Source organism: Typopeltis vanoorti, chromosome 2, assembly GCF_054136105.1.
Source record: "Typopeltis vanoorti isolate ZY-2024b chromosome 2, IOZ_Tvanoo_1.0, whole genome shotgun sequence".
In the NCBI taxonomy this organism is placed as follows: domain Eukaryota; kingdom Metazoa; phylum Arthropoda; class Arachnida; order Uropygi; family Thelyphonidae; genus Typopeltis; species Typopeltis vanoorti.
Genome location: NC_143550.1, coordinates 126,697,843 through 126,725,097, shown reverse-complemented (window position 1 = coordinate 126,725,097; position 27,255 = coordinate 126,697,843). Strand labels below are relative to the sequence as shown.

The 27,255-nt window shown below is 36.8% G+C and overlaps 1 protein-coding gene across 6 annotated transcripts in view; it reads left to right on the top strand.

The window, feature by feature from the left end:
- Positions 1–27,255, top strand: part of LOC150109418 (basement membrane-specific heparan sulfate proteoglycan core protein-like) — a 1,783,738-nt gene that overhangs the window by 743,683 nt on the left and 1,012,800 nt on the right. For all 6 annotated transcript variants that reach the window (XM_090413063.1, XM_090413041.1, XM_090413033.1 and 3 more), the window contains 2 exons: positions 6,599–6,745; positions 10,448–10,567. In XM_090413063.1, coding sequence (XP_090269189.1) covers positions 6,599–6,745; positions 10,448–10,567 — 267 coding nt within the window. The remainder of the gene's footprint in view (positions 1–6,598; positions 6,746–10,447; positions 10,568–27,255) is intronic.

The window sequence follows — 27,255 nt, the reverse complement described above, 5'->3', positions numbered from 1 at the left end:
AAGACTTCTGGGAATGATGCGGAGGACACTGACATGTAGAAGTAGGGAGATTCTTGTTCCATTGTATAAGGCTTTGATTAGGCCACACATGGACTATTGTGCCAAATTTGGTCACTGGGTTTTCAGAAGGATGAAGAGATGTTGGAAAGGGTCCAAAGGCGACTGACTAAGGTAGTTTCTGGCCTCTGGAATGTTGAGTATGAGGAAAGATTGAAATGATGTAATTTGCAGAGTCTAGTGGAGAGAAAGAAGAGGGGAGATATGATAGAGAACTACAAGTTGGTAAGGGGTTGTTATAGGATCAATGGTGGAGAAGTTCTACAGCGAATAGTGGGAGATCAGGGGAGAACCAGAGGTCATACCTGGAAACTGTATAAAGAGGGTGTGAGTAGGGGAGTGAGAGGCAGGTTTTTTTCGTGCAGAGTTGTGAATGATTGGAATGCCTTGTCTGAGAGTGTGGCATCTGCAAGGAGTTTGAATGTGTTTAAGACATGGTATGATGAGATGTGTGTGAGATAAAAGGACCTCCTAGATGAGTCTTTGACTCCATGAGGTCTTGTTTAATAATAATAAATTCTACAATATTGAAGATCTGTTGTTTACTCAAAATAGCATTTACATTAAAATTGAATATACTTTGTTGTAACTGGTTATGTATATGTGAAATTTTGAAATTAATTATTGAATTATAATTAATCTGAATGTTTTTATCCCAACATGATGTTTTGTTTTTTTCATGCTTAATTGGGGAAATTGCTTTTAATGGTAAGAATTTATTCTAAAGAAAGAAAAAAAAATTATCAAATTAAAGGCTGTAATAATAATTTGAGAAAAATTGGTGTCAAGCTCCAAATAAGTTGCTTCATTGCATTAGTTGTTTTACAAGCATCTGCAATTTTGCACCAAAATTTTTTTTGATTTACTTTGTATAGTAGATACATCTTCAGAAAAAAAAAAAATGGCGGGGGGGGGCTGAGAAGATATTTAGTCAGATGTTGCTTTAGGCCAGAAAACATGGAATGTAGGAGAGGTTTAGGCAGTTAAGATTGTCAAGTGCAAGATGAGTGATTATTACAGGAAATTTTAACTACATACAGCAGTATAAATTGGGAAGAAGAAGAACAGAATATAATAATATGGAAACAGAACTTCTGCAATCCATGAGGGACATATCTAACTTTCACAAGAGAGAACACAAGGTTCATGAGTTTTGAAATCAGAGGATCTGATTGTAACTGAGATCACTCTTGTTACTGGTTGAAGACAGTTTCTATGTAATCTTGACCTAGAGGTTAAATAGACATGCAGAAATATCAAGGAGAAATGAATTTATATAGAATTATAAGACAAGTGATTATAATAATCTTAAAAAATCTTCTAGGGGACAGTTCCATGGATGAAAGAATTGGAAGAGAAGGCGGGGGAGAGATTGAGAGAGAGAGAAATTGCCAGTTATTGGTAACTAGGGAAGAAATATTTATTAGCAGTAGCATTGATAAGTTGCATACCTCAAGTGAAAAAGATAATGCATAATATAAAATTGGATGACTAATGAAATTAAACAGTAAATGTAGATACAAAAGAAGCTATAGAAAAAGTAAAAAGATGGATGAGGTACAGTTGCATTAAAAATATGATTCAAGCCAGGAAAGTGACTAGCATAATATGAAATACAAAACTTGAATATGAGAAGAGATTAGCTGTGTAATCAAAGAAAAATTCAAAGGCCTTTTTCTCATTTATGTGGACAATAGGAGGACAAAAGATTTTTTGAAGAATGGGAGTTGAGTGACCAATGCAAATGGCATAATGAAGTTGTTTAATGATCACTACATCAGATTATCTTGGTCTATAAACATAGATTTTATTATTAGAGGGATAGAGAGGGTTCAAAGTTTAGAAGTACATGAGGAAAATGCAGTTTGAATACTAGGTATCCTGAATGCCCAAGTACATAGCTCTGAAAAACTATCCTAGTCATCCTTATTCGCCTAAATTTGACTCCATCATATGCTACTCTCTGGTGTACGTCTGTTAGCCACTCACCCAACATCCATGCTACCAGCTTGATATTCATTCCCATTTGCTCCAACTTTTGTAATAGTCTATGCACTATTTTGTCAAATGTCTTTATATAGTCCAGCAGTATTATGGTGTAGCAATTTCCCTTATCTAATTATGTCACTCATATCATGAAATATGAGTACATTACTAAAGCAGGACCTACCTTTTAACAAGGCCATGCTTCCCTTCCTCATAGATTATCGTATTCTTATCCACACTGTAAAAATTTATCGAAAATGTAAAATCATTCCTAGATTTTACATTTAACCAACTGTTCCAATACATTAACTACTACTCTTGAGATACTAATTGGTCTGTAATTTGCTGCTGCTGTCTTGGAGCTATCTTTATGTAATGGAACTTCCTTCACCTCTTTCCACTGTCTTGGAACCTTTCCAGAGCTGAGACTTAATTCCATGTTTGTATTGATTTGTGCTGAAGTTATTGGAATTAAATACGTGGAAACAACAATGAAATAAAATAATTTAACAGGTAAAGTGCAACTCAAGCTGGTATTGTTAAAGATTACTTTGAAGTTGATATAAACTCAGCAAAGACTAAAATTCAGATGATGTCCAGAACAAGGACAGCCATCTATGGAGCAGTAACAATGGTGCTCTCAGCAGTGATGTTTTCTGCAACTATTGCTGATGGACAGATACAGGGTGTTCGGGATAAATTTGACATATTTATAATTAATTATATTTTTCCGTAAGTTACATGTATTAACACACACTTCTCTTCATTTAAAAGTTTGGACCCTTCTTCATTCATATACAAGATGTCAGAAAGGATGGATAGCTGGAACCCACCTGAATCATGGAAGAGAATAACTTGTATCATGATGATTCGTGCCCGCCATCAAAATAAGGATATTACGACTGCTGCCCAATGCTCCCTGAATACAGTAAAAACAATCAGACATGAACTAGAGACTTGCAATGGTGACTACGAGGATGTAGCAAGAAGAAAGATCCCTAGCAGACGATCTGATTGCGTTCGTACAGCAGAATTCCTCGCAAATCTGCAGGAACAGGTGTTGAAGAACCCTGGCATTGGAATTCGGGCTTTGTTCGTGGAGTTGCTAACTGTAGTCAAGCCCTGGATAACAAGGGTAGCCAATGGTAGGCCGTATGTATGGCAGCAGGATTCGGCCCCTTGCCACACCTCTGGGAAAAGTCAAAAATGGTTGTCTGAAAATTTCTACGACTTCACCAGTCCAAATGTTTGGCCTCCAAACTCCCCAGACCTTAACCCCATGGATTATTTTGTATGGGGCGCAGTTGAAAAAGACACCAATCGCACTTCCAGTAATACAAAAGCCCAGTTAATGGATAAAATTAAAACAGTTTTTGCGGCCCTTCCCAGGGAGACTGTAGCATCAGCTTGTTCGAGGTTCCGAAGCAGAATTGAAGCTGTGATCGATGCTAATGGTGGTTATTTTGAGTAAATCTTGTTGATAGTATTGTAATTAACTCTGCCTGTAATGTTTTTTTGTCAATTCATTAAATTTAATAGATACAAAGAAGATTTTCTTTTTCCTTACGAAACTGTCAAATTTATCCCGAACACCCTGTATGTTAGTACACCTAAATTTATGTATACTTAAACTATCATTTCTATTACAGTTCACTGGGTTCTGTAACATGTAAATTGCTTCCAGGAACAGTCTGCAATTTAAACCACAATCTGTGTAGTAGTGTCACTGTTTTTTCCATCTGAAATGGTTGTCATCCAAGGCATGTTGAGAGAGTCCATATTTTTTTGTCTATTCTGAATATACTTTTATGTTTTTTTCTTCTTAGTATGGTGGCGATTCATTCAATCTCCAGTCCGTGCGGTTAGCTTAGTAGCTGTGCACTTCTCAACCTATATATATGCCTGGGGAAGGAGTGTCCAAGGTTTGATTCCCATCGAAGACTTGACGAATTTGAGGATCTTCCTCAGCCATAGCCAAGTTAGCCGGTCTTGGGCGCAGGCAGTAGGGTTTTTCCTGCCAGTTTATCTGGTGTTTTTCATCCTGCAAGCAAGTAAACTGGCCCCGTGAACACATAAAGATCTACAGCCATAAATACTTAACCCCCTCCCCCATGTAGGGGCTCAACTCTCCCCAATAGGAACGGGAGAGAAAAAGGGAGGGAACTCCATATGAATAAATAAAAATAAATTCAATCTCCAAAGTACTGAATCCCACAATGATTGGATACTGTAGATACTTAGGAAGGAGAGAGGATCCTGGCAGTCTTTAATTTGCCTGAGAAAAGTGAAGGCTTTGTCCAGAAGTTTGTAGACTGTTCTGACATGTTGTTTCAGGAGTGAGCCTAGTTTATCTATTGTACATTTACTGTATGGTAAGGATATAGTGGCAGCCATATAAAGGTAAAAGATCAGGTGGAAGACCTGAAAGAAGATGGTCAGATGATATAAGATTGGAACTCTTTGGCACCAGCAAGCTCAGGATAGAAACAGATGGAGAGAATTGGGGGGGGGGGTGCCTATAGCCAGAAGTGGCTATAAAAAGGGTTAAAAGAAAAAGGATTGTGTGTGTGTAGTCTATTGAGCAGGGGGGGGGGGATGCTCTGTACTTTTTAACCCTAGTCACCCTTGTTCTCCTAGATTCCAATCTGCCATAAACTACTCTCTGGAGCCTGTCTGTGAACACCCACCCCCAACACACACCCCTCACACATCCATGCTACCAACTTCATATCCATGGCTATTTGCTCTTCTAATTTTTCTAATAGTTTTCCATGCAGTACTATTCTGTCAGATGCCTTTTTAAAGTCCAGCAGTATTATGATGATGTAGCCATTTTTCCCTAATTCTGCTGTCACTCTTATGAAATGTGAATAAATTACTGAGACAGGACCATGTTTACAGCCATGCTGTCCACCGGAGTATTGTATATACATCCATTGCTGGATTTTGTTTAACCACCTCTCCTAAGATATTAATTGGTCTCTAATTTGCTATTTTGGTCTTGGAGCCACTGTTTTATAATGAACTATCTTATTGTCTTTCTGCTCCCTTGGAACCTTGCCACAGCTAAGGCTTAAGCTTCATTACAGCAACTGTAATGCTGCTGCTAGTTCTCTTGCATATGCTATTAGCACAAGACCTATGTACTATTCTGTACTATTCAGTTTCACTGCTGTATTGACATTGATATTTTTCAGTATGCTGAGCACTTCCAGTTCATCTACTTCAGTTCTCCTATCAGTAACTGAAAATTCTCCACTTGGATTACCTGTTATAAAGTGATAACTAATTGATCATTTAGTAAGTCAGCTATTTCATCTGCTTCTGGCACTTTCCTACCATCGGCAGCTATTGTTATCCTTCAATGAATTATACTTCCTCTTACTTGCTGCATAGTGATAAAACCTTTTGGATTTATTGGTCTGTTTAGCTAATTTTCTCTCATAATTTGACCTTTCTTACTAAGTCACCTTTTTTGTCTACATTTTGCACTGTTCACGAGCATGCTGATCACCTCTGTATTTATATTCCTTCTACGCTATTTCTGAAGCTCTTGCTCTATATCTATGCTCATGAACTTAGCCCCACTTGGTTTATCCTCCTGACCACGGGTGTGCAGTGTTGATACTGCTTCTCTCAACCAATTCCCAACCACTTCCCACACACTACAGAAATTCTTTTCTCATAGCTTTTCAATTGATGACATTACTCTAAGATGCCTCCTAAGTCTGTCATAATTGCCAGCTTTATAAATCAACATAAACACTTTCCCAACAGAGAATTCCATATGTTTAGCAACCTCCTGGAAGAAGACTAGTCACTCACCCCAATTGGAAGAGTGCCTGCCTTGGTTATGTATACATTTCTGATGCTATTATTCTGATAAATCTTCTGATGTTCATTATCCACCATTACTCTAGCCTTGTAATTTCTTTCAATCCAGTACCATGAATTACATCTTCAATTATATATTTAATTTAAAAAAAAAAAAAAAAATCTGTCCCTTCTGAGAGGTCAGAGTGGAGTAATAGTTGTAATAGTTGTTCATAGTAGTAGTAGTCATTTAACATGCTGTAGGGAATCATAATGCAGTTTGTGTAATGTGTATGTTTGTGAAAAGACAATAAATCAAGCCCACACACACACACTATGCTTTTATTATTCACGCTGCCTCCAAATGACATATTTATCCAGAACTGAAAGATATCTTGAATGACAATTTGGTAGCATTAATTATATATTGAATAGTACTTATAAAAGTGGAGTTGGAATGATGTGAACTTCAGCAGTATCATTGGCTTTAATGTAGCTTATTTTGGTGACTATTTTCAAGAGAGGCTAATTATGTTAAAATGTTGAATAGAAGTATGTTTTCTTCATTACTTTAGAGTCACATGTCATTACATTAGTTTAATTAAAAAAAAAAAAAACATCCTGCACAATAAATTAGGAAAAAATCACAAGCATAACATGCCTTAGATGTAAAAATAAAACAACAAAAAAAAAGGACTTTTATCCAATATATATACTATGGTATTTTTTTGTTTCTTTCAAGATACTCCTCCTACAACTGTTCCTACACGGCCACCAGGAGTTTGTAAACGTAATGAAGCAACTTGCCAAAATGGTGAATGCATTCCTTGGGAATATGTTTGTGACAATGATTTTGATTGTAGTGATAGATCTGACGAGCTCAACTGTGGTGAGTTTAATTAACAGATGGTCTTAGATTTAGATACACATTGGGAATTATTAAATTAAGAATTAGAAAATAGTTAACTTTAGAACCATGATAATATGGCATTAAATAGTGAATACAATGTTGTCATTGTTTAAAGGAGTTTCTCAGAAAATAAGACAATAAAATCTTAGACAATGAAATACTTTTAGTTAGCCTTCCTCAATAATGCTCTCATTGTGTGTGTTTTTCTGTTAATATTTAGCTACTAGAGCCTCGGTATAGACGAAGTCCTTAGGTCGGGAAGACCTAGGTTCGATTCCAATCTATGACGTGAGAAACCTTTAACTGGTCTTTTTTGACTGAAGGTGAGTTAGCCAGTCTCATATGGAAATAGAGGGTTTTTTGCACCTGGAAACTCTGGTTTTTCATCCTTCAGAACAGGCAAACTGACCCCCTCAGAACAGGCAAACTTTCATTGCTGTAAATCCATGAACACATGGATTTACAGCAATGAATATTTACAACAATATGTGGAAGAGATAGCATCCTCACCACATGTCATCATGCTGATAGTCAACCATGAGTCACATCATGACAGTGAACCTCCTGGATAGGAGACGATACATTGAATGGGATGAGATTTAGCTACTAAAATCATCTTCTTGATATGTCACATCTGCAAATCATTCATGAATGATGACGTGGAATTTCTGAATAATGACACAATGAATGTCACTTTATTTTTCTATATTATAACTTATCATTTTCCTTTTTTTGCTTTTTTTTCACTTCATGGCTTAAATTTCAATAAAAACAAAATAAAGTGGTTACTTAGATTATTAGAATATGGAAGATCTGGAAGCAGTAACAATTTCTAGAACAGTCTTCTCCAGTTTTGTTCCATACTTTATATTTTCCAGTTTTAAAATGAATAAATGAAAAATAGGCTAGATGCATGAAATAATTGCATATTCCACTGAAATTACTTTTTAGTATTTAACTTTAAATACTTTTAGCAGCTTTAAATTATTTATTGTGTTAGCTTCAGAGATTTATTCACCAAACAGGAGTCTCCTGTTTGGTTAAAACACTAATAATAGCAACAGAAACCTCAACAAATGTAATAGCATTAAGTCTGCTGATGTTTTGCAATTCACAGCATCACAAGAGCACAAAGCACTTGACAGAAATAGTGTAATTGCAACTAAGTATACAGTATAACACTTGAAACTGTAATGCAAAACTAAAAATAGTTTTAGTCATAATTAGGTTCATAAATGTGGGTAATGCTGCCATATTTATTGAGATTAGGAGAAAGTTTCACAGCTGCTCACTGCACACTCCAAAAATAGGCTTTCAGTTTAGTAATAGTTTTTATGTACATGATATGGACCTAATATTTGACCTTTCCAAACTCAACAGTTATGATTGAAAATTAGTCTTCATTCCAATGCCTTTGCAGTTTCACATTGTGAATATTAAACCTCTACTTAACATTGGCGAAGGTCTGAAATTGGTCATTTTGCATCCAGTGTTTGCTGGAATCATAATCGGTATCAATGGATAGAACATTTAAATCAAATGGACAACAGCAGACTACCGAAAATATTATACGGATATAAAATGAGTGGAAAAAGAAGAATCAGAAAACCAAGCAAGAAATGGCATGAGACTGGAACAGGCCACATGGTCTAAAATCCATCTTAGGAAGAAAAGAAGATAATTGTTATCAAAGTGGTTTGAAAGACCTCGGTTTGAATCCTGTCTAGTATATCAGGACTTCTGAATTGAAGGTGATAGCTAGTCTCATATGGAGGTTGCAGGGTTTGCTTCATGGAAAGTTGGATTTTTCATTCCACTAAACAGGCAAACTGGTCAGAAGAACACACACACACAATATGCAGCCATAGTATACACAATGCTGATGGGATTAACTTCCTTGTTGTAAGCAGTATTACGTTTCTCAGAGGCCAAGTTACTTGGCTGTGTCGTTGAGTCTACTATGAAAGGGAAGATGATCATGATAAAAAATGAAATATTATGAAATTCCAACATTCCTGCTTTTTTAATCAGCTGATTCCTACTCATGGAACTTTGAAGGAGTTAGATGTCATGTAACTCATTGTAGTATTGTCAACAGTCATATGTGAGTGAGCTCAAGTGACTGAAAACATTTAATGAGTGGTATAATAGAGAAGAGAAAAAAGGACTGGAGAGACAGGAGAGAACGGTAAGATGATTCCATTATTAAGGTATACTTGATAAAAGAATGACAGTTATGTTTTCCAGAAGAGAAGATTAAAGATATAAGTGATTATGTTAGAATGTGAAGAACAGAAAGGTAAATATTTGTAATTTGTGGTAGATATGAAAGACTTGAAAGGTGATAATAAAGGAGGATCAAAAGTTACTGGAAAAATGGAGTGAAAGAGCAAGAGTAGATACTAAGTGCCTGATATGGTATGATAGGACTGAATTGAGGAGGATAATGATAGCAAATAAGTTAATATGTAGATGCATAAAGTGCTTTGAGGAGGATGAAATATTTATGTATAGATGACCCTGAATTTGAATGGAGTGTCTGGAGAAAATTTATTGAAAGAACAGATGTATAGAATCAGAACAATGAGCAGCTGGATACAGGCATTTTGAGATGAGTGAATTGAATAGTTAAAGGATGGTGAAAGGATAATGGTGTGCTAGGATAATGATAAGAAGGAATTCTTTCATTGTGTCTTTAGTAAGGGCAAAAATGATTTAGTATGGAGGTGCTGGTCCAGTGACCATTGAAGATGAGATAATGGAGTGGATTATTGACTAGATTATTGGTGTATTCCATCCTGGTTAAGCATGTTTTATCCCTAAAGTGTGATGGAATTGAAGGCTTACAAATGCATGAAGAGGATATATATTTCAGATACTAAGTACTCCTGAAATCTCATCCAGTCCCACTGCTTTGCTGAGGAACTGGATGGGATTTCAGCAGTTGTTAGGGAATGTGTTAGGGAAGTGATTTTGCCATTGACCAGGCTCTTTAACACCCCAACTGGCCATGATGTCCAGCTAAATTTGGATATGATTCTGTAACACCCATTGAATAACATGGATAAGAAGTGCAGCTTGGTTTCACTATTTCATCCACCTTGGCTGGTAGGGAGAGGTTAATGAAAGTCATGCAATGGAATAAGCCTAAAGGACTTGTACATAAAGTAATTTTGGAGGGAGGAGGAGGATGCAAAATCAGATGACAGTTATGTCAGTCTACAGAACATTGGTTATGAGAACAGACTTGAGGGTATGCAATCTGCAGAGCCTGGTGGAAGCAATAATATGATTTAAATATTTAAGCTGTTGAGAGGTACAGTATTTACCAGATTGTCACTGGGGAGATTTTTTATACCATGGAGATGGAACAAGCACAAGGAAGTTATCCCTATAAGTTGCGAGACAGAGTGGTAAGAACTAACTTTTTTTGCATAGTGGTTAAACCATTGAATTCATTGCCTGTGAATGAAGACAGTGAATGATTTAAAGAACAGTTAATAGATGTATTGTGTAAAAGGACCTGCACACAATATCTTGTTACCCCAACGAAGTATGATGAATAATAAAAAAAAAATATGCTCATGATTTCAAAGAGGAGTTGTTTCTATTAGTTAGAAATCTTAAACTAGTATTGAGTAAATTATGAAGTATGCATTTTATAAATGTGGTATCTTACAGGCAACCAGTTTCAGTGTGAGCCTAATGAGTTCCAGTGTGAAAATCAGAAGTGTGTCTTAAAGGTATGGAGATGTGATGGTGATAATGACTGTGCAGATAATAGTGATGAAAAGAACTGCAGTAAGTTGTTTTGTAAACTACTTATATGGCTTCTGACAAGTTACAGTCAATTTATTTTTTTTTATTATTTATTCATTTTTTTTATTTTAAGAAATTGTAGTTAAAAATATTTTAGGAGTAGTTAAAGATAAGTTTTTGCAAACAGCATTTATTCATATTTTTCTAGTAAGGATAATAAAGGTGTTATTTTATATTCCTCAGAATATGGGATAATAATATTACACATCTGTTAAAGTTAAGCTATTAATCAGCATTTCTTTTATATCAAATAATTTACATGAAAATATCTTTTATAAGAGCAGATAATAATAATCATCTTTTTTCTCTTTATACTAAATCATTCTTCTGAACACTCAAATTTATCTGATCTTTTTTTTTTTTTTCGAAAATATCTTTACTAATAAGACAAGAATTAAGTTGTTGTCTTGTACTTTGGAGAGTCTTAGATGTTTCCGTGTGCTCCTTGTACTGCTTTGGCTATGTCGATGATTTTGTTTGTATAGAGCTGTTGTTCAGGATTAGGATCTATTTCTTGCAAGGCTGCTGTAATTGCTGGACAGGTAAAGATGTGAGTGGGTGTTAGTTCAGTATTGGGGCAGTTGTTGCAGTTTCTATATGTTCTCGTATCATCTGTATTGATCTTCATTCCTCTATAATGTCCTGTTCTTGTCAGTCTTTCTTGCTATCATGGTTGGAGGTCTTTCTGTCAGCACTGATTTCGGGAATTTCATGTTGTATCACTGATTACGGTGGAATTAGTTTAGCTTTTGCTAGTGCATTGGCATCAGCAAGAGTTACCATGTGAGTTTCTTGGTTGAGTTGTCTGGCCTCTTTTGCTAATTTATCAACTGCTTCATTATAATCAATGCCTACATGAGTGGGAATCCATTGTAAAATGCAACTTTTTCCTAAACACTTTAGTTGATTTAAGAGTTTATGGATGTCTTGTGTGAGCTTGGTATTGCCATTTTTGATTGCCTCCATAGCTGATCTTGAGTCACTGTAAATTATAATTCCTTCAGATTATTGAGATGATGATAGTTTTAAGTAGGCTTCGAGTGCTTTATTTATTGTGTAGAGTTCACTGGTAAAATTGGAAGTGATTCTCCCAGATCCAACTTTTATTGAAAGTTTTTCACCTTTCGGGAGTAGAAGGAGAACACCAGCGCCTCCATTAATCATATTGGTATCTGACGATCCATTGGTATAACAAATGACTTAGGATGAAAGAAGGTTGATAGTATTTAGGCCTTTTTCTTGGGGCATTTCTTTTGGTTCTTTTTTTGTGCAGAGTTTGGTAAGGTTTAGATTTATGGAGGTATTTGAAAGTAAAGGACTGGAAAATAGAGGTTTTTTTGTTTATGTGGGCATTTAGCTGATCAAGACTTATTTCCTTCCTGATAGTGTTGTCATATTGTAAAGTTGATGATCTGTGAAGTCTGCATTTTTGATTCCAATGTTAATAAGTTTTTAGGGAGATATGATCGCTTCGGTAGCTTCTGATATTATTTATGAATTTTATGGTGCAAATTTTCGTCTGTCCTCCAGCAGGTCAAGCCCACATTCCTGTTGGCCTCTGATGTTGTTAGTGGATGAGACTGCACCAATGATAATCTTGGATGTTTTTGCTTGTATTTTGTCTAATTTTTCCTTTACCGATGAGGCTAAAAGTGACCAGATAGGTGCTGCATATTCCATTATTGGCCTTATTAGTGTAGTGTAAGTAGTTTTGAGGATTTTTGGCTTTGTGCCCCAATTTGTTCCACAAAGCCTTTTCAGTATATTTAATTTTTTTTGCGCTCTGTTGGAAGTGTTAGAGATGTGTTGTGCAAAACGTAATTCCTGATCAAGCATAATACCAAAGTAATTTGGATTTGTGACTTTTTCAATTAGCTTGTTGTTAATCATGACTTTGGGATTGTAGGAATGTTTATTTTTCTTGTCTGTACTAAAGGTGCTTAGTTTTGTTTTGTCGGGGTTGATTTTGAGTTGAAGTTCATCTGATCATTTTTCTAATCCTCTCATGGATTTGTTTAGAATCTCCTCTGATTCTTTGATTTTAGCATTAGTGTGACAGATGGCTATATCATCTACATAGCAAGTTACTTTTGTGTCTTCTGTAAGAGTAGGGATGAATGTTATTGACATATAGAAGGAATAGTAAGGGACTGAGTACTGAGCCCTGGGAACACCAGCCTAGGTTCTCCACTCTCTTGATATTGCTGCATTGATTCTGACTTTGATCTTTCTTCCTCTAATGAAATCAGCAATCCAGATTAAAGTGCTTCCTCTAATTCCAATATCATGTACTGTTTATATTAATTTTTTGAAGCAAACATGATCGAAAGTAGCAGTCATATCAAGGAATATGGCAGTTTTCTTTTTTGTTGGTTTTTCCTGAAATGAGTCTATTATTGTTTGGCAGAAGTGGAATAATTGATCTGTTGTCGAATGATGGGTTCTATAGGCAGTTTGGTAGTAGTTGATTTTCTTATTTTTTGTCAGCCAGTGCATAAGCCTGGAGTGTGTGATTCTTTCAGTAATTTTACAAAGTATGCTAGTTAATGTGATAGGTCTATAGCTTTGATATTCTGCAGCATTTTTGTCAGGTTTCAGGATGGGTACAATAACTAATTTTTTTCCATTCTTTTGGAAGTTTGCCTGTTCGCCAAGAGGTATTGAGAATTAAAATAACTTTTATTATTAAAAGACCAGAAGATAAATGATAAAATATACAAAGAGCCAACAAGTTTCACTAGCCACTGTCTAGCATTTTCAAGGCTGAACTGATGTGAAAACAAATGCATTGAGTTACATTTCAAAATATTAATTCAGTTTCCACAAAATTGGCGAGAATGTTAAAAGCTCATAACATCAGAGTGGTTTTTAAACCAACTACCATGATCAGACATATCTTAGGATCACCTAAAGATGAGGTACCTTTCTTCAAATGTCCTGGAGTGTATGAAATTCCATGTACGTGTGGCCTTTCTTACATTGGTCAGACTTCTAGAAGTTTTGAAATAAGACAGAAGGAATATGTGGGGGATGTCAATCATAATAGAATCATCACATCTGGTTTAGCACATCATTTCTCAACATCAAATCACGTTATAGACTGGAAAAACAGTTCTATGCCTTACATCGAAAATTACTACAGATTCAGAACTTTAAAAGAAGCAGCTGTGGTATCACGCACAGGCAATAATTTAAATAGAAATCAGGGCATTGTTCTTAAAGACATATGGAAAAATCTCATCATCTCTCTCAGTTCAACAGAATTACAATATGCAAATAACTACAAAACACATGGTCATGTACCGGAATCTGACTGAAGCTTTCGAACACATGCACGCCTTCAAACAGAAGGAACAAAATGTAACGGCCTGACAGTTACTAAAGTGTATGTTTGAAATGTAACTCAATGCATTTGTTTTCACACCAGTTCAGCCTTGAAAATGCTAGACAGTGGCTAGTGAAACTTGTTGGCTCTTTGTATATTTTATCATTTATCTTCTGGTCTTTTAATAATAAAAGTTATTTATTTTAATACATCAGACCAAATATGTACAATTTAAGTTCACAAATGAAACATAAAGTTCGGTGCTTTGAGAAGAACAAATGCAAAAAAGCTAAGTTACTAAACCACCTTACTTTACTGAAGAGATGCAGAGATTTCGCTATCATCCTGAAGTTCTTAGTAGTAAAAGGGCATATCCAATCTACAACAGCAAAAAGAGTATATCACAAGACTTCGTTAGCGTTATTAAGAGAAAGGATACAACAAACCAGGTATGAGCTTAACATTATTGACGTGAAGTGTAGAGATCAATTTGATGACATATCGAACAGTTTGGACTACACGACTTGGAATGATATAGACCAAGTATTACATCGTAGCTACAAAAAAACTTTCACAACGAGTAAAATTAGACAAATTAAAAAATTCGAATTTCTATATAAGAAAAAAATTCCAGTCGCATCACAGTCTGCCTAACAACAAAGTGATTTTTAACTTTTCTGATTACAAGCTTTCTAATCATGAATCAGAAATCCTAAAAAAAAGGGTTTCAATTTTGCCATCTTCCCTAATTTTATCCCTAAAATGGATTTCATATGTGGGATAGAAAAAAGTCTTTTTCCTCTTCCGGAGGCTACAGCAAATGCTATCAGGTTCAAGAGTACAATTATTCTTGCTTCAGCAAAACCACCAATACCTAATATCACTCCTTATGATAAGAAAGCTCTCCGCAACTTACATAACAACAAAGACATTATAATAACAAAAGCCGATAAAGGAAATTCAACGGTCATTTTCAACTTGAAAGATTACTTCGATAAGATTAATTTGTTACTAGCAGACATTTCCACTTACCAAGTCTTAGATAAAAATCCCATCATGAGTAATCATGTGGAGACTAACGCTCTTATCCGCAATTTGACCAGTTGGTCGGATGAACTTAAAAAACAACTTAAATCATTACATCCTATTATTATTATTATTATTTCGGGCGACTCCAGGAGTCCTTAGACTCATCGAGGGAGGCCCTAAACATCATGTCCACACAACTATGTGATTACATTCTCACAGTATCTATCATACCTTGCCTTGAACTTGTTCACCATCATAGCACCCACAACAGACTCTGGCAGCTTATTCCACTCATTTACCACTCTAAAAGTAAAGAACCCAGCTCTAACACCCCTGCTAACAACACTCTTGCCCAGCTTCCATAGGTGTCCCCTAGTTCTCCCACCACCAGTCCTGATCTCAAAAATATCCTCTGAATTAATCCTATAGAATCCCTTTAGCAATTTGAATGTCTCAATCATATCTCCCCTCTCCGCCTATCAACTAGTTTCTGCAGCCCACAAATCTTCAACCTGTTCTCATATGGTTCATTCCATAGACCTGTTATCATCTTAGTCACTCGCCTCTGGATCCTCTCCACCTCCTCCCCATCAAGAAGGAACCGAGGTGACCAAATCTGGGCACAGTAGTCTAGATGAGGTCTTATCAAGGCTCGGTACAGAGGTACAATAACTTGCTTGTCTCTGCTCGTCAAGGTATATTACTCCACGCCCTTATCGGGCTCCCAAGATTCATAAAGAAAACGTTCCTCTTCGTCCAATAGTTGATGGAAGATCATCACCTACATACCTACTAGCAAAGCATCTGGCAAAATTAATGAAAGGAACAATTAGACACACAGAGACCTACATTAAAAACTCGACATTTTATAGAAAAAATCAAGAATATTAAAATATCAGAAACGGACATTATGGCTAGTCTTGATGTAGTGTCCTTATTCACTAATGTACCGATCATAGAGGTGGTTAACATTCTGAAAGATCTTTTCCCTCAAGACATCACACAGCTGTTTCATCATTGCCTGAAATCAAATTTCTTCAAATTTAACAACACTGTATACAAACAATTAGAAGGTCTAGCCATGGGTAGTCCTCTGTCACCACCAATGTGCAGACCTTCTTATGGAAAAACTTGAAAAGGATATTCTTTCCACCATTGTACCAAAACCGTCAATTTGGTGGAGATATGTCGATGACGTGTTCATCATCTGGAAAGACACCATGAAAAACCTTCTCGTGTTTCTGAACAAAATCAACTCACTACACAATAAGATCAAATTCACTATAGAACTAGAGAAGAACAAAGAACTTACTTTTCTTGACATCCTAGTGAAGAAAGAAGATAACAATTTCCAACTGTCCATTTACAGGAAACCCACAGATACTGGTAGATATCTACATTATTCGTCCAACCATCATAGATCACAAAAACACAGCATCATTCACATGATACGTAATAGAGCCTTAAGGTCTATTTCAAAAGAAACAGATGTGCAGAGAGAACTGTCACTAATAGCTAACACACTATCTCTTAATGGATACCCTTCTAACATTTTAAACAAATGGTTATTTAAAGACAACCACCAACAGCGTGTTACAGTACCCCAATATGTGTCCACAGCTGTCATTCCATATATTAATTCAGTTTCCACAAAATTGGTGAGAATGTTAAAAGCTCATAACATCAAAATGGTTTTTAAACCAACTACCATGACATATCTTAGGATCACCTAAAGATGAGGTACCTTTCTTCAAATGTCCTGGAGTGTATGAAATTCCATGCACATGTGGCCTTTCTTACATTGGTAAGACTTCCAGAAGTTTTGAAATAAGACAGAAGGAACATGTGGGGGATGTCAATCATAATAGAATCATCACATCTGGTTTAGCACATCATTTCTCAACATCAAATCACGTTATAGATTGGAAAAACAGTTCTATGCCTTACATCGAGAATGACTACAGAACTTTAAAAGAAGCAGCTGTGGTATTACGCACAGGTAATAATTTAAATAGAAATCAGAGCATTGTTCTTAAAGACATATGGAAATATCTCATCATCTCCCTCAGTTCGACAGAATTACAATATGCAAATAACTACAAAACACATGGTCATGTACCGGAATCTGACTGAAGCTTTCGAACACATGCACGCCTTCAAACAGAAGGAACAAAATGTAACGGCCTGACAGTTACTAAAGTGTATGTTTGAAATGTAACTCAATGCATTTGTTTTCACACCAGTTCAGCCTTGAAAATGCTAGACAGTGGCTAGTGAAACTTGTTGGCTCTTTGTATATTTTATCATTTATCTTCTGGTCTTTTAATAATAAAAGTTATTTATTTTAATACATCGGACCAAATATGTACAATTTAGGTATTGAGAATGTCGAAATTGTTCTTTGGCATTTTTGCCAAGGTGTTTGACCATATGACCAAAGATAAGATCATTATATATATAGTTAGGATAGAGTGCTGTATGGAGACTCGTTAGTACGAGGTGTGCTAGTAGAGGATTTGACAAAATCGTACCAACCTGGTGCGAAATGGTGTAGCTGTGAAATGTACGCTTTGCGGAGTGCGGTCGGAGTGTGGTTAGATGATAATAAAGGATTGAATGTGTGTAGAAAATGTAGGGAGAATGCGGAATTGAAGTGTATTTCGGATCGTGAGTGTGATATTTTTGTCAACCTTCAGAATGAAGAAAACAGGGATATGACAAGAAACGGCAAGGTTGTACATGAAAATTGTGAGAGTGTGAATGTAGAAAGTGTGAATGATAGTATAAATGGTTTCTCAGAGAACAAAAAAGATGAGATAGATGCATTGAGTGAGATCGCGTTGTTGAATAGTGCGATAGAAAGAGCAAAACAGCAGCTAGAGTGCATGAACAAAAGTAGACTGAATGAACCAACCAATAATAAAAGGTATGACAGGAAAAATAGACGTATGAATGTGAACATGAACAAAATGAAGGATAGAGTGCTGTATGGAGACTCGTTAGTACGAGGTGTGTTAGTAGAGGATTTGACAAAATCGTACCAACCTGGTGCGACCATAAAGGACGTAACTGCGTCTATTAGAGAGCAAAAGGAAAGGGTGAAAGAAATGATTGTTGTGGCAGGTACGAATGATTTGAAAGGAGATAAAATGGAAATGATAGAAGACCTGAATGAATTGTTTGAGGTAGCAAAAGAAAAGAGTGAGAGAGTTAGAATGATTAGTCTTTTGCCACGGTATGACAGTGAAATGTTTAAAAGGAGGGCTATAATTGCAAATGACTTTATGCGTGGGTTATGTATGACGAGTGGTGTGGAATTTGTGGATGTGTGGAGTGAGTTTGATGGGCGAAAGGATCTATATAAGATGGATGGCTTGCATTTGAATGGTTACGGTGTAAGAAGACTTGAGAAAGTGTTGCTGAATGTAGTGGATGTGCAAATTCAGGGAAACTAGATTTGTTAGGGGGTGGGAGTAGAGATACAGTCCTTATGGAGGCAGTTGAATGTAAGAATGAATATAATATGCCAGAGCAAATAAGGACAACAAATCTGAGTGGGATAGTTAATATAAGGCATCAAGGTAGGGTTGGGGCAAATGGGGGTCTTAAATTCATGTACACTAATACTAGGAGTATTAGGAACAAGAAGGAAGAGTTTTTGGCCATGGTTGGCACTTCCCGACCACAGGTTATAGGTATTAGTGAAACATGGCTGACTGTAGATGATATAACTAGTGGGATTGAATGTGATGGGTATAGTGTGTTCAGGAATGACAGAGAGAATAAAATGGGGGGAGGAGTATTGTTGATGATAGCTGATGAGCTCCAGCTAAGGAGAATAGAAGTTGAATTGCAGGATAGAGAAGAGAGCACATTTGAGGCCATTTGGTGTGAGATTGTGGCTAGCAGAACTAAATATACAATTGGGTGCTGCTATAGACCAGGTGATGGAAAAGATGGTGGTGACAGTATGCACAAGCAAATAGAAGAAATGGGTGGAAGGAGGGTGATTATTATGGGAGATTTCAACTATGGTTGCATTGATTGGAGTGAGGAGAAGACACACGGGAGGAAGGAACTGGATTTTATGAGGTTATTAAGGGATAACTATCTGCGACAGCATGTAATGGAAAATACTAGGGGTCAGAGAGTGCTTGACCTAGTAATTACATCAGAGGATTTGGCTGTAACAAATATGACCACATTGCCACCAATTGGTGAGAGTGATCATAGGGTCTTAACTTGGGAGGTGGCTAAAGGTGCAGAATTTTCAATTAAGACAGGGTACATGTGGAATTATCGGGCTGGAAAGTATGACAAGCTTAGGAGTTTGATTGGTTCAGTGCCATGGCATGTACAACTGCAAGGACTAGAAGTTGATAGTGCATGGGAGGTAGTTAAGAAGTGCTTGCACGAAACAGTGGCTGACTGTATACCTAGAGTCTGAATAATAAATCAAGTAGGGGTTAAATGGATGAATAACACCATTAAGCTTGAGTTGCAAAAAAAGAAACAACTATGGAGGGAATTTGAGGAGAAGGGTGACCCGCAGGCACATGAACGGTATAAAGCACAGGCCAGAAGGGTGACGAGTGTGGTAAGAAAAGCAAAAAAGGATTACGAAAGAACATTGGCCATGCAGGCTAAAGAGAATCCTAAACAGTTTTTTAGATATGTAGCTAGTAAAAGGAAAAATGTACATGGCAGATTGATTTTAAAGAATGCCGATGGTAGGGAGGTAACTGAATCAGTTGAGATAGTTGAGTTACTGAGTGAGCACTTTGCAAAAGTATATCATCCCGGTGGTGACATTGCAGAAACGATTAAACCAGTAGATTATACGGGAATTGTGGTTAATGAAGTGGAGGTGAGTAGTCTATTGCATAACCTCAATGTCAATACATTTGTGGGATTGGATGGTATACCAGCTCGTGTTGTATGAGAAGCAGCTAAAGAATTGTCAGTACCCTTGACCATTTTGTTTAATTTGAGTCTCGGGTCTGGGTTAGTCCCGAGCGGGTGGAAAGAGGGGAAAATAGTTCCACTGCATAAAGGTGGTTCCAAGACTGCTGTAGTAAATTACCGACCGATTAGCATATCAGGAATCATTGTCAAGGTTTTAGAGAAAATAGTCAAGAGGAAAATACAAGATTGGATAGAAGAAAATGGGATACTGTATCGGGGACAGCATGGTTTTGTGAAGGGTAGGTCATGCCTCAGTAACTTGCTCACGTATTATAACACAGTGACGGCTGAACTGGATAAGGGTAATGGGTTTACGGTGATTCTACTGGACCTTGCCAAGGCCTTTGACAGGATTCCACATGGAATTCTAATCAGTAAATTGCAGCATATGGGAATGGACATAGGGTTGGTGAGATGGATAGGAGGGTGGTTGACGGAGAGATAGCAGAGAGTGGTTTACTCGGGAGTAGAGTCCACAAGACGGCCTGTGACTAGTGGTGTGCCACAAGGATCTGTTCTTGGACCACTGCTGTTTAATTTGTTCATAAATGATATAGGAAATGATCTGAGAGGAACAGTTCATTTGTTTGCGGATGATGCGAAGTTGGGTAGGGCAATAGTGAATGCAGATGACGTCAAAATTTTGCAGGATGATTTGGATAGATTGGAGGTCTGGGCTAAGGAGAATGGATGTCAGTTTAATGTGGCAAAATGTAAGGTTATGCATTTTGGGGTGAAAAGATTGGCGGCAGTTTACTGCATTGGTGGAACCGTGCTCCAGGAAATTGATGAGGCACGAGATTTAGGAGTGTTGGTAGATAAGGAATTGAAATTTAGGGGACACATTGCAAAAGTGACCAAAACAGCTCATCAAATCACTTGGTTGCTGAAGAATACGATGACAAGCAGAGACAAGCAGGTTATTGTTCCTCTGTATCGAGCCTTGATAAGACCCCATCTAGACTACTGTGCTCAGATTTGGTCACCTAGGTTTCTTCTTGATGGGGAGGAGGTGGAGAGGATCCAGAGGCGAGTGACCAAGATGATAGCAGGTCTGCGGAATGAACCGTATGAGAACAGGTTGAGGATTTGTGGGTTGCAAAAATTGGTTGATAGGCGGAGGAGGGGAGATATGATTGAGACATTCAAATTACTGAAGGGTTTCTATAAAATTAATTCAGAAGATATTTTTGAGAACAGGGCTGGTTGTGGGAGGACTAGGGGACATCCATGGAAACTGGGCAAAAGTGTGGTTAGTAAAGGTGTTAGAGCTGGGTTCTTTACTTTTAGAGTAGTGAATGAGTGGAATGCGCTCCCTGAGTCTGTGGTGGATGCTGTGACAGTGAATGAGTTTAAGGCGAGGTATGATAGATACTGTATGAATGTCAAATAGTTGTGATGAATATGATTTGGGGCCTCCCTCGATGAGTCCAATGACTCCCTGGAGTTGCCCGTAATAATAGTAATAATTGCCTGGAGATTTATTAGGTGCAGTTTTCTCGATTGATGAATTCAGTTCACTTTAGTATAAATTCTTTGGAGAATATGTCATTAGTTTGGTATGTTCTTGCTTGTTTTAGTATTTTACTTCAATTCATTGAGGGTCTTGTCCTCTCTCTGTTATACTGAAGTTTGGAGTTGTTTGAATAGGTTTTTGCCAGTGTGCTTGCAATTTCTTGATCTGTAATAACTTGTTTCCCAGCATTTATGGTGAAGTATGTTTTCTGTTGGTTCTCTTTTTTGATATTTGTCTAGGATTCTAATAATGTTCCAGTATTGGCTGTCTTTTCTTGGATCCAGGTTACTGCAAAGCTCTGCCCATTTCTCTTGTTTACACTTCCCAATTTCCTGCTCAATTTTGTATGTTATGTCCATTACAAGAATTAAGTTTTGACCTGATAAAGGATATATAATAAAGGAACTGCATCAAAATCCTTTATTATTGAGTCTTTGAACTCAGTGAAGGTGTCATGTTTTAATTATTTTCATCATCAGATCTCCATAGAGTTAACTCATTAGGGAAAGTCCTGTCATATACAGATACAAAACTCAATGAACTTCAACTAACTCATTTGCTGTTTACACACAGTCAGCATATATTCCACTCACTAACCACACTCCATGCAAAAAAAAAAAAAAAAAATTTTGTGTTTGTCTGTTTTTGTCCTTTTTATACTGCCTTCAATGATTCTTTGATGGTGTGATAACTGTGTAAAATCCGTAAGAATAAGGTAAAAACACATTCTTATTAACACTGACTTATTATACAAATTAGATATTTTGGTTTGTCTCATAAATCATCATTGTTAATGAATGATTTATGGAATATTCCATTAGTACTTATTACCATAGATCAACAATTCATTCTCTCTGACTGTCCTCTAACACAGGGTGAACTTAATCTTTTAGTGCTCAAGGTCATAAGTTTGTAATAGTTTCATTCTCCTTACTTGGATTTTACACATAATACTGAGTGCAGGCATCTCTTACACTTGTTACAAAGATAGAAATAAACTCAAGGTTTCAAAAAGTATCTGATTTGTGGTTCTAAAAACATCACATCAAGGCTTGATATTCCTTTCTTTGAATTAAAAGTTCTCTGAAGTTTATAGGAAGGCATTTCATCTTACAAAAGCACTTAAAGCAATGTCATGGTATTTTAGACTCTTTGCATACAAATCTAATTGGGTCACAATACCTACAAATATAGGAAATACAATTTTCTCCAAGACATATACATTACTTTTGAGGGTCTCTGCCAATGACAGTCAGCTTAGGCTTCACTGGATAACACTGTCTCTTGATCTAGATACTGTTCAAAAATGTATAACTCATCATGCCAAACCACCTATGATTTATAATTTGCCCAAACTACATAAATCTGGATGATCTTTTAGAAAAATTGTTGATTCAGTAGGTCTTGTGTACAAAATTTCTATATTAAATTTAAATTTTATTAACACTGAATTAGTACAAATGAAAATATAATACAATGGATTCAGCAAGTATTTATAAATATACAAGTGATAATAGATAATAAAAAGTATACTACATCTGCTATAAAAAAAATCTTCCAATTATTTTCTAAGTGGATTGTAAAGATTTATAGTAAAAAAGACAAGATTAAAGAACAGAAAATGAAAATAGATTAGAAAGAACTATATAATCTGTGTAAGCAAGGGCCATAGCCATACTGGTTCTTATAAAAAAAAAAAAAAATAGAATGTAGATGACAGTCACTAAAAATTAAATGAAATTAAAGGCACATAAATACATACAGAAAATAATTGAAACATTCAGAGTAATTTTCTGTAATATGCCTTTAAAATTTGAGAAACTACCACTGACGTAGTTTCTCAATCTTTTTCTAAAAGCGTAAGCTGATGTTACAGATTTTAATTTATTATGCAGTAATTATAGTTATTTGTTGATAAGTATGCAAAATATTTGCATAAAATTTCTTTGTTTGCCTTGGGAACTACCAGCGAGGGCTGGCAACGTTGTAACTTATAGTCTACATGATATACAGAAAATTTACAACGTTATTTTTTTTACATATATTATACAATTGTATAGATAAGTTTTTATCAAGGCAAAATATTAAGAAAATGGCAAACAGGTCACTAGTTGAATATGAGAAGAAATTAATTTGAGTTCTGTCATTTCCATTCTAAAGCAGTACAATCTTGCTTTCCTTCCATTCCTTTGGAACTTGATCCAGTGTAAGACTCATATTAAAGAAATGTCAAGGCAGATGTTAACTCCTTGGCTCATTCCTTCGAAATACATTGTGATATATCATGAAGTCCCACAGTCTTATTAATACCTCATTTATTTACTCATTCAGTCTCTACTCCTCCTCATTCACTGCTCTTAAGCTCTCCATGACATCACATTGACAAGGATGAAAGACCTTTATGAACTTCTCATTAAATATCTAAACTATAACCTCTGCAGCAGTTGTCCTTATACCATTTTCTCTAATCAGTATCATCCTACCATTTTTTTTTTACTGGCTGCATATCAAAAGAGCTGAAGAGGATTTTTTTTTCTCTCTTCATTGACTAACTATTGCTCATACTGCACTTTTGCTGCCCTTATTAAGTTACCCTTCTTGTATGTTTTTTGTACTCCTCATGGAATTGATTTTTACTGCTCATTTTATGTTGTCTCCATAATGCCTTCTTTCTCTGTATTACAAGCTTAATATCTTTAATTCATTCATTTCAGACCTACCTTATTTAACCTTCTGACCATTTCAATACATTTAGACTAGGAGCATTAACCTTTCTCATGCTGTGTTCCTTTGTTTGCCCTGAGTCTCCCAATTTCCTTTATTTTATTATTATTAAACAAGACCTCATGGAGTCAAAGACTCATCTGGGAGGTCCTTTTATCACACACATCTCATCATACCGTGTCTTAAACACACTCAAACTCCTTGCAGACATCACACTCTCAGGCAAGGCATTCCAATCATTCACAACTCTGCACGAAAAAAACCTGCCTCTCACTCCCCTACTCACACCCTCTTTATACAGTTTCCAGGGATGACCTCTGGTTCTCCCCTGATCTCCCACTATTCTCTGTAGAACTTCTCCACCATTGATCTTATAACAACCCCTTACCAACTTGTAGGTCTCTATCATATCTCCCCTCTTCCTTCTCTCCACTAGACTCTGCAAATTACATCTTCTCAATCTTTCCTCATACTCAACATTCCAGAGGTAAGAAACTACCTTAGTTAGTCTCCTTTGGACCCTTTCCGACATCTCTTCATCCTTCTGAAAACCAGGTGACCAAATCTGGGCACAGTAGTCTATGTGTGGCCTAATCAGTGCCTTATACAATAGAACAAGAATCTCCCTACTTCTACATATCAGTATTCTCTGCATCATTCTCAGAAGTCTGTGTTGTCTTCACAATTTTGGCGATGTGTCCCCTAAAATTTAGATCCTTATCCACTATCACCCACGGATCTCTTATTTCCTTTACCTCCAACAATATATTCTCACCAAGTATAAATTCTGCATCCCATCTTTGTTTTCCAAATTTTAAAACCTTACATTTTGAAACATTGAACTCACATCCCCATTTACTTGCTCACTCACTCAATTTATTCAAGTCTTCTTGCAAGGCCACAATATCTTCACTACTCTTTATGGTTCGTCCCAACTTTGCATCATCTGCAAACAACTGAATATCTCCATCCAAATCTTCGCCAATATCATTAATATACAAGTTAAATAGTAATGACCCTAAAACAGACCCCTGAGGCACTCCACTAGTGACTTTCCTTTTCCTGGCTATTGCACCCCCATACACAACTTGTTGATACCTATCAGATAGCCAGTCTCCAATCCAATGCACAAATCTAATATCCAACCCATCTGCTCTAGTTTGACTTGTCAACTTATCATGAGGTACTCTATCAAAATCCAAGTATATTACTGTGTATCCTTCTCCTGTGTCCAAGGAAGCTGTCACTTTATTGTAATAAGTAAGTAGATTACATGACCTCCCTTCAGCAAATTCATGCTGTCCATGAAAGATAATACCACTGTTGTCAACCCAATTTGGGATCTTAGTTCTCACAAGCTTCTCCAACAACTTAAACACAACACCTGACATCGTTGGCAGAATCTTGCCCTCCTTCCACTCTTTAGGAACTTGACCAAGTGCAAGACTCATATTAAAAAAATATGTCAAGGCAGGTGTCAACTCTCTGGTACATTCCTTCAGAATATGCTGTGATATATTATCAAGTCCCACAGCTTTATTTATATCTAGTTTACTCAACTCCCCCAAACATCTCTTGCTCACTTACAGTCAGTCTCTCCTCCCCATCATCAACTGCTCTCAATCTCTCCATGAAGTCACATTCACAAGATTGAAAGATCTTTATGAACTGCTCATTAAGTATCTCCACCACACATTCTGCAACAGCTGTCTTTATACCATTTCCTCCAATCAATGTCATCCTTCCATAATCATTCTTTCTTTTGCTGGCTACGTATCGAAAGAACTCCCTAGGATTCTTTTTGGCTTCATTAGCTAACTGCTGTTCATAGCTCTCTTTAGCTACTCTCACCAACCAAGTCACCCTCCTTGCCTGGTCTTTGTAGACCTCATGAAATTGGTTACTTCCACTTCTCTTATGCTGCCTCAGCACAATGCTCTTTTTCTCTGTATCACACGATTAATCTCTTTATTCATCCATCTCACACCTACCTTTTTTAACCTTCTCACCCTTGCAATACATTTAGACATTGCATCTAGTAAATAGGTTTTGAAAATCCCCCAAGCTGCATTGATCTCTTTTCCAGCTAACTCCTCATTCCATGCTACACCTGCAAGCTGTCTCCTGGGCTCTTCATAATCACCCCTGTTGTAGTTCCACATATACCCTTTTCTCACAGGGATCCTTGCACTGCTGGCAACCACCCAGGTAATCACCTCATGGTCACTTTCACCAATTGGTGGATGATTTGACACCTCATTTATAATTACATCCTCTGATGAGATGACCAAATCCAAGACCCTTAATCCTCGTGTGCCCTCTGTTACATACTGTCTGAGGTAGTTATCCCTCAAAAACTCAAGAAACTCATTTTCTTTACTTCCAGTTGCTATCTCTTCATTCCAGTCTATATTGCCATAATTAAAATCACCCATAATGATCACCCTTTTCTTATTTGCTTGGCTTATTTGACTATATATTTCACTATCACCACCATCCACATTACCAGGTCTATAACAACATCCCACCAGGTAATTGATTCTCTTCACCTCTATCTCACACCATACTGCCTCAAAACCAATGGCCCTATTTCTCTCTTGCATCTCTACCTTGTATGGACATAACTATTTCTCTATCATCAATAGAACTCCTCCCTCCCTTTTTACCCCTTCTATCCTCACGAAACACATCATACCTTTCCATCTCTATTCCTGTCAGGATGTCATCCTCATCTAACCATGTCTCACTTATTCCGACAATATTTGGGTGAGCAGACGCAATTAATGCAACCATTTCATCCGCCTTGTTTCTTATACTTCTAGCATTGGTATACAATCGCAACAGCTCATTTCTCGATCTACAGCTAGTTCCACTGATACCACTCACTCGATGTGATCTCTCCATGCTGCACTAGGGCCATTTCCCTTTCTGCTTCTTCATTTTAGAACCCTTTGCAATTCCATCTGTTTCCTCTTGATCCCTGGTCATCCCATTTCTTTCCTGCCTAGACATGCTCTCGCCTCCTCTTGGAGCATCCACCTTTCTCACGCTGTGTACCCCTGTCCATCCTGAACCTTCCCGTTTCCCTGCCCCTTTTGCACACCCATTCTC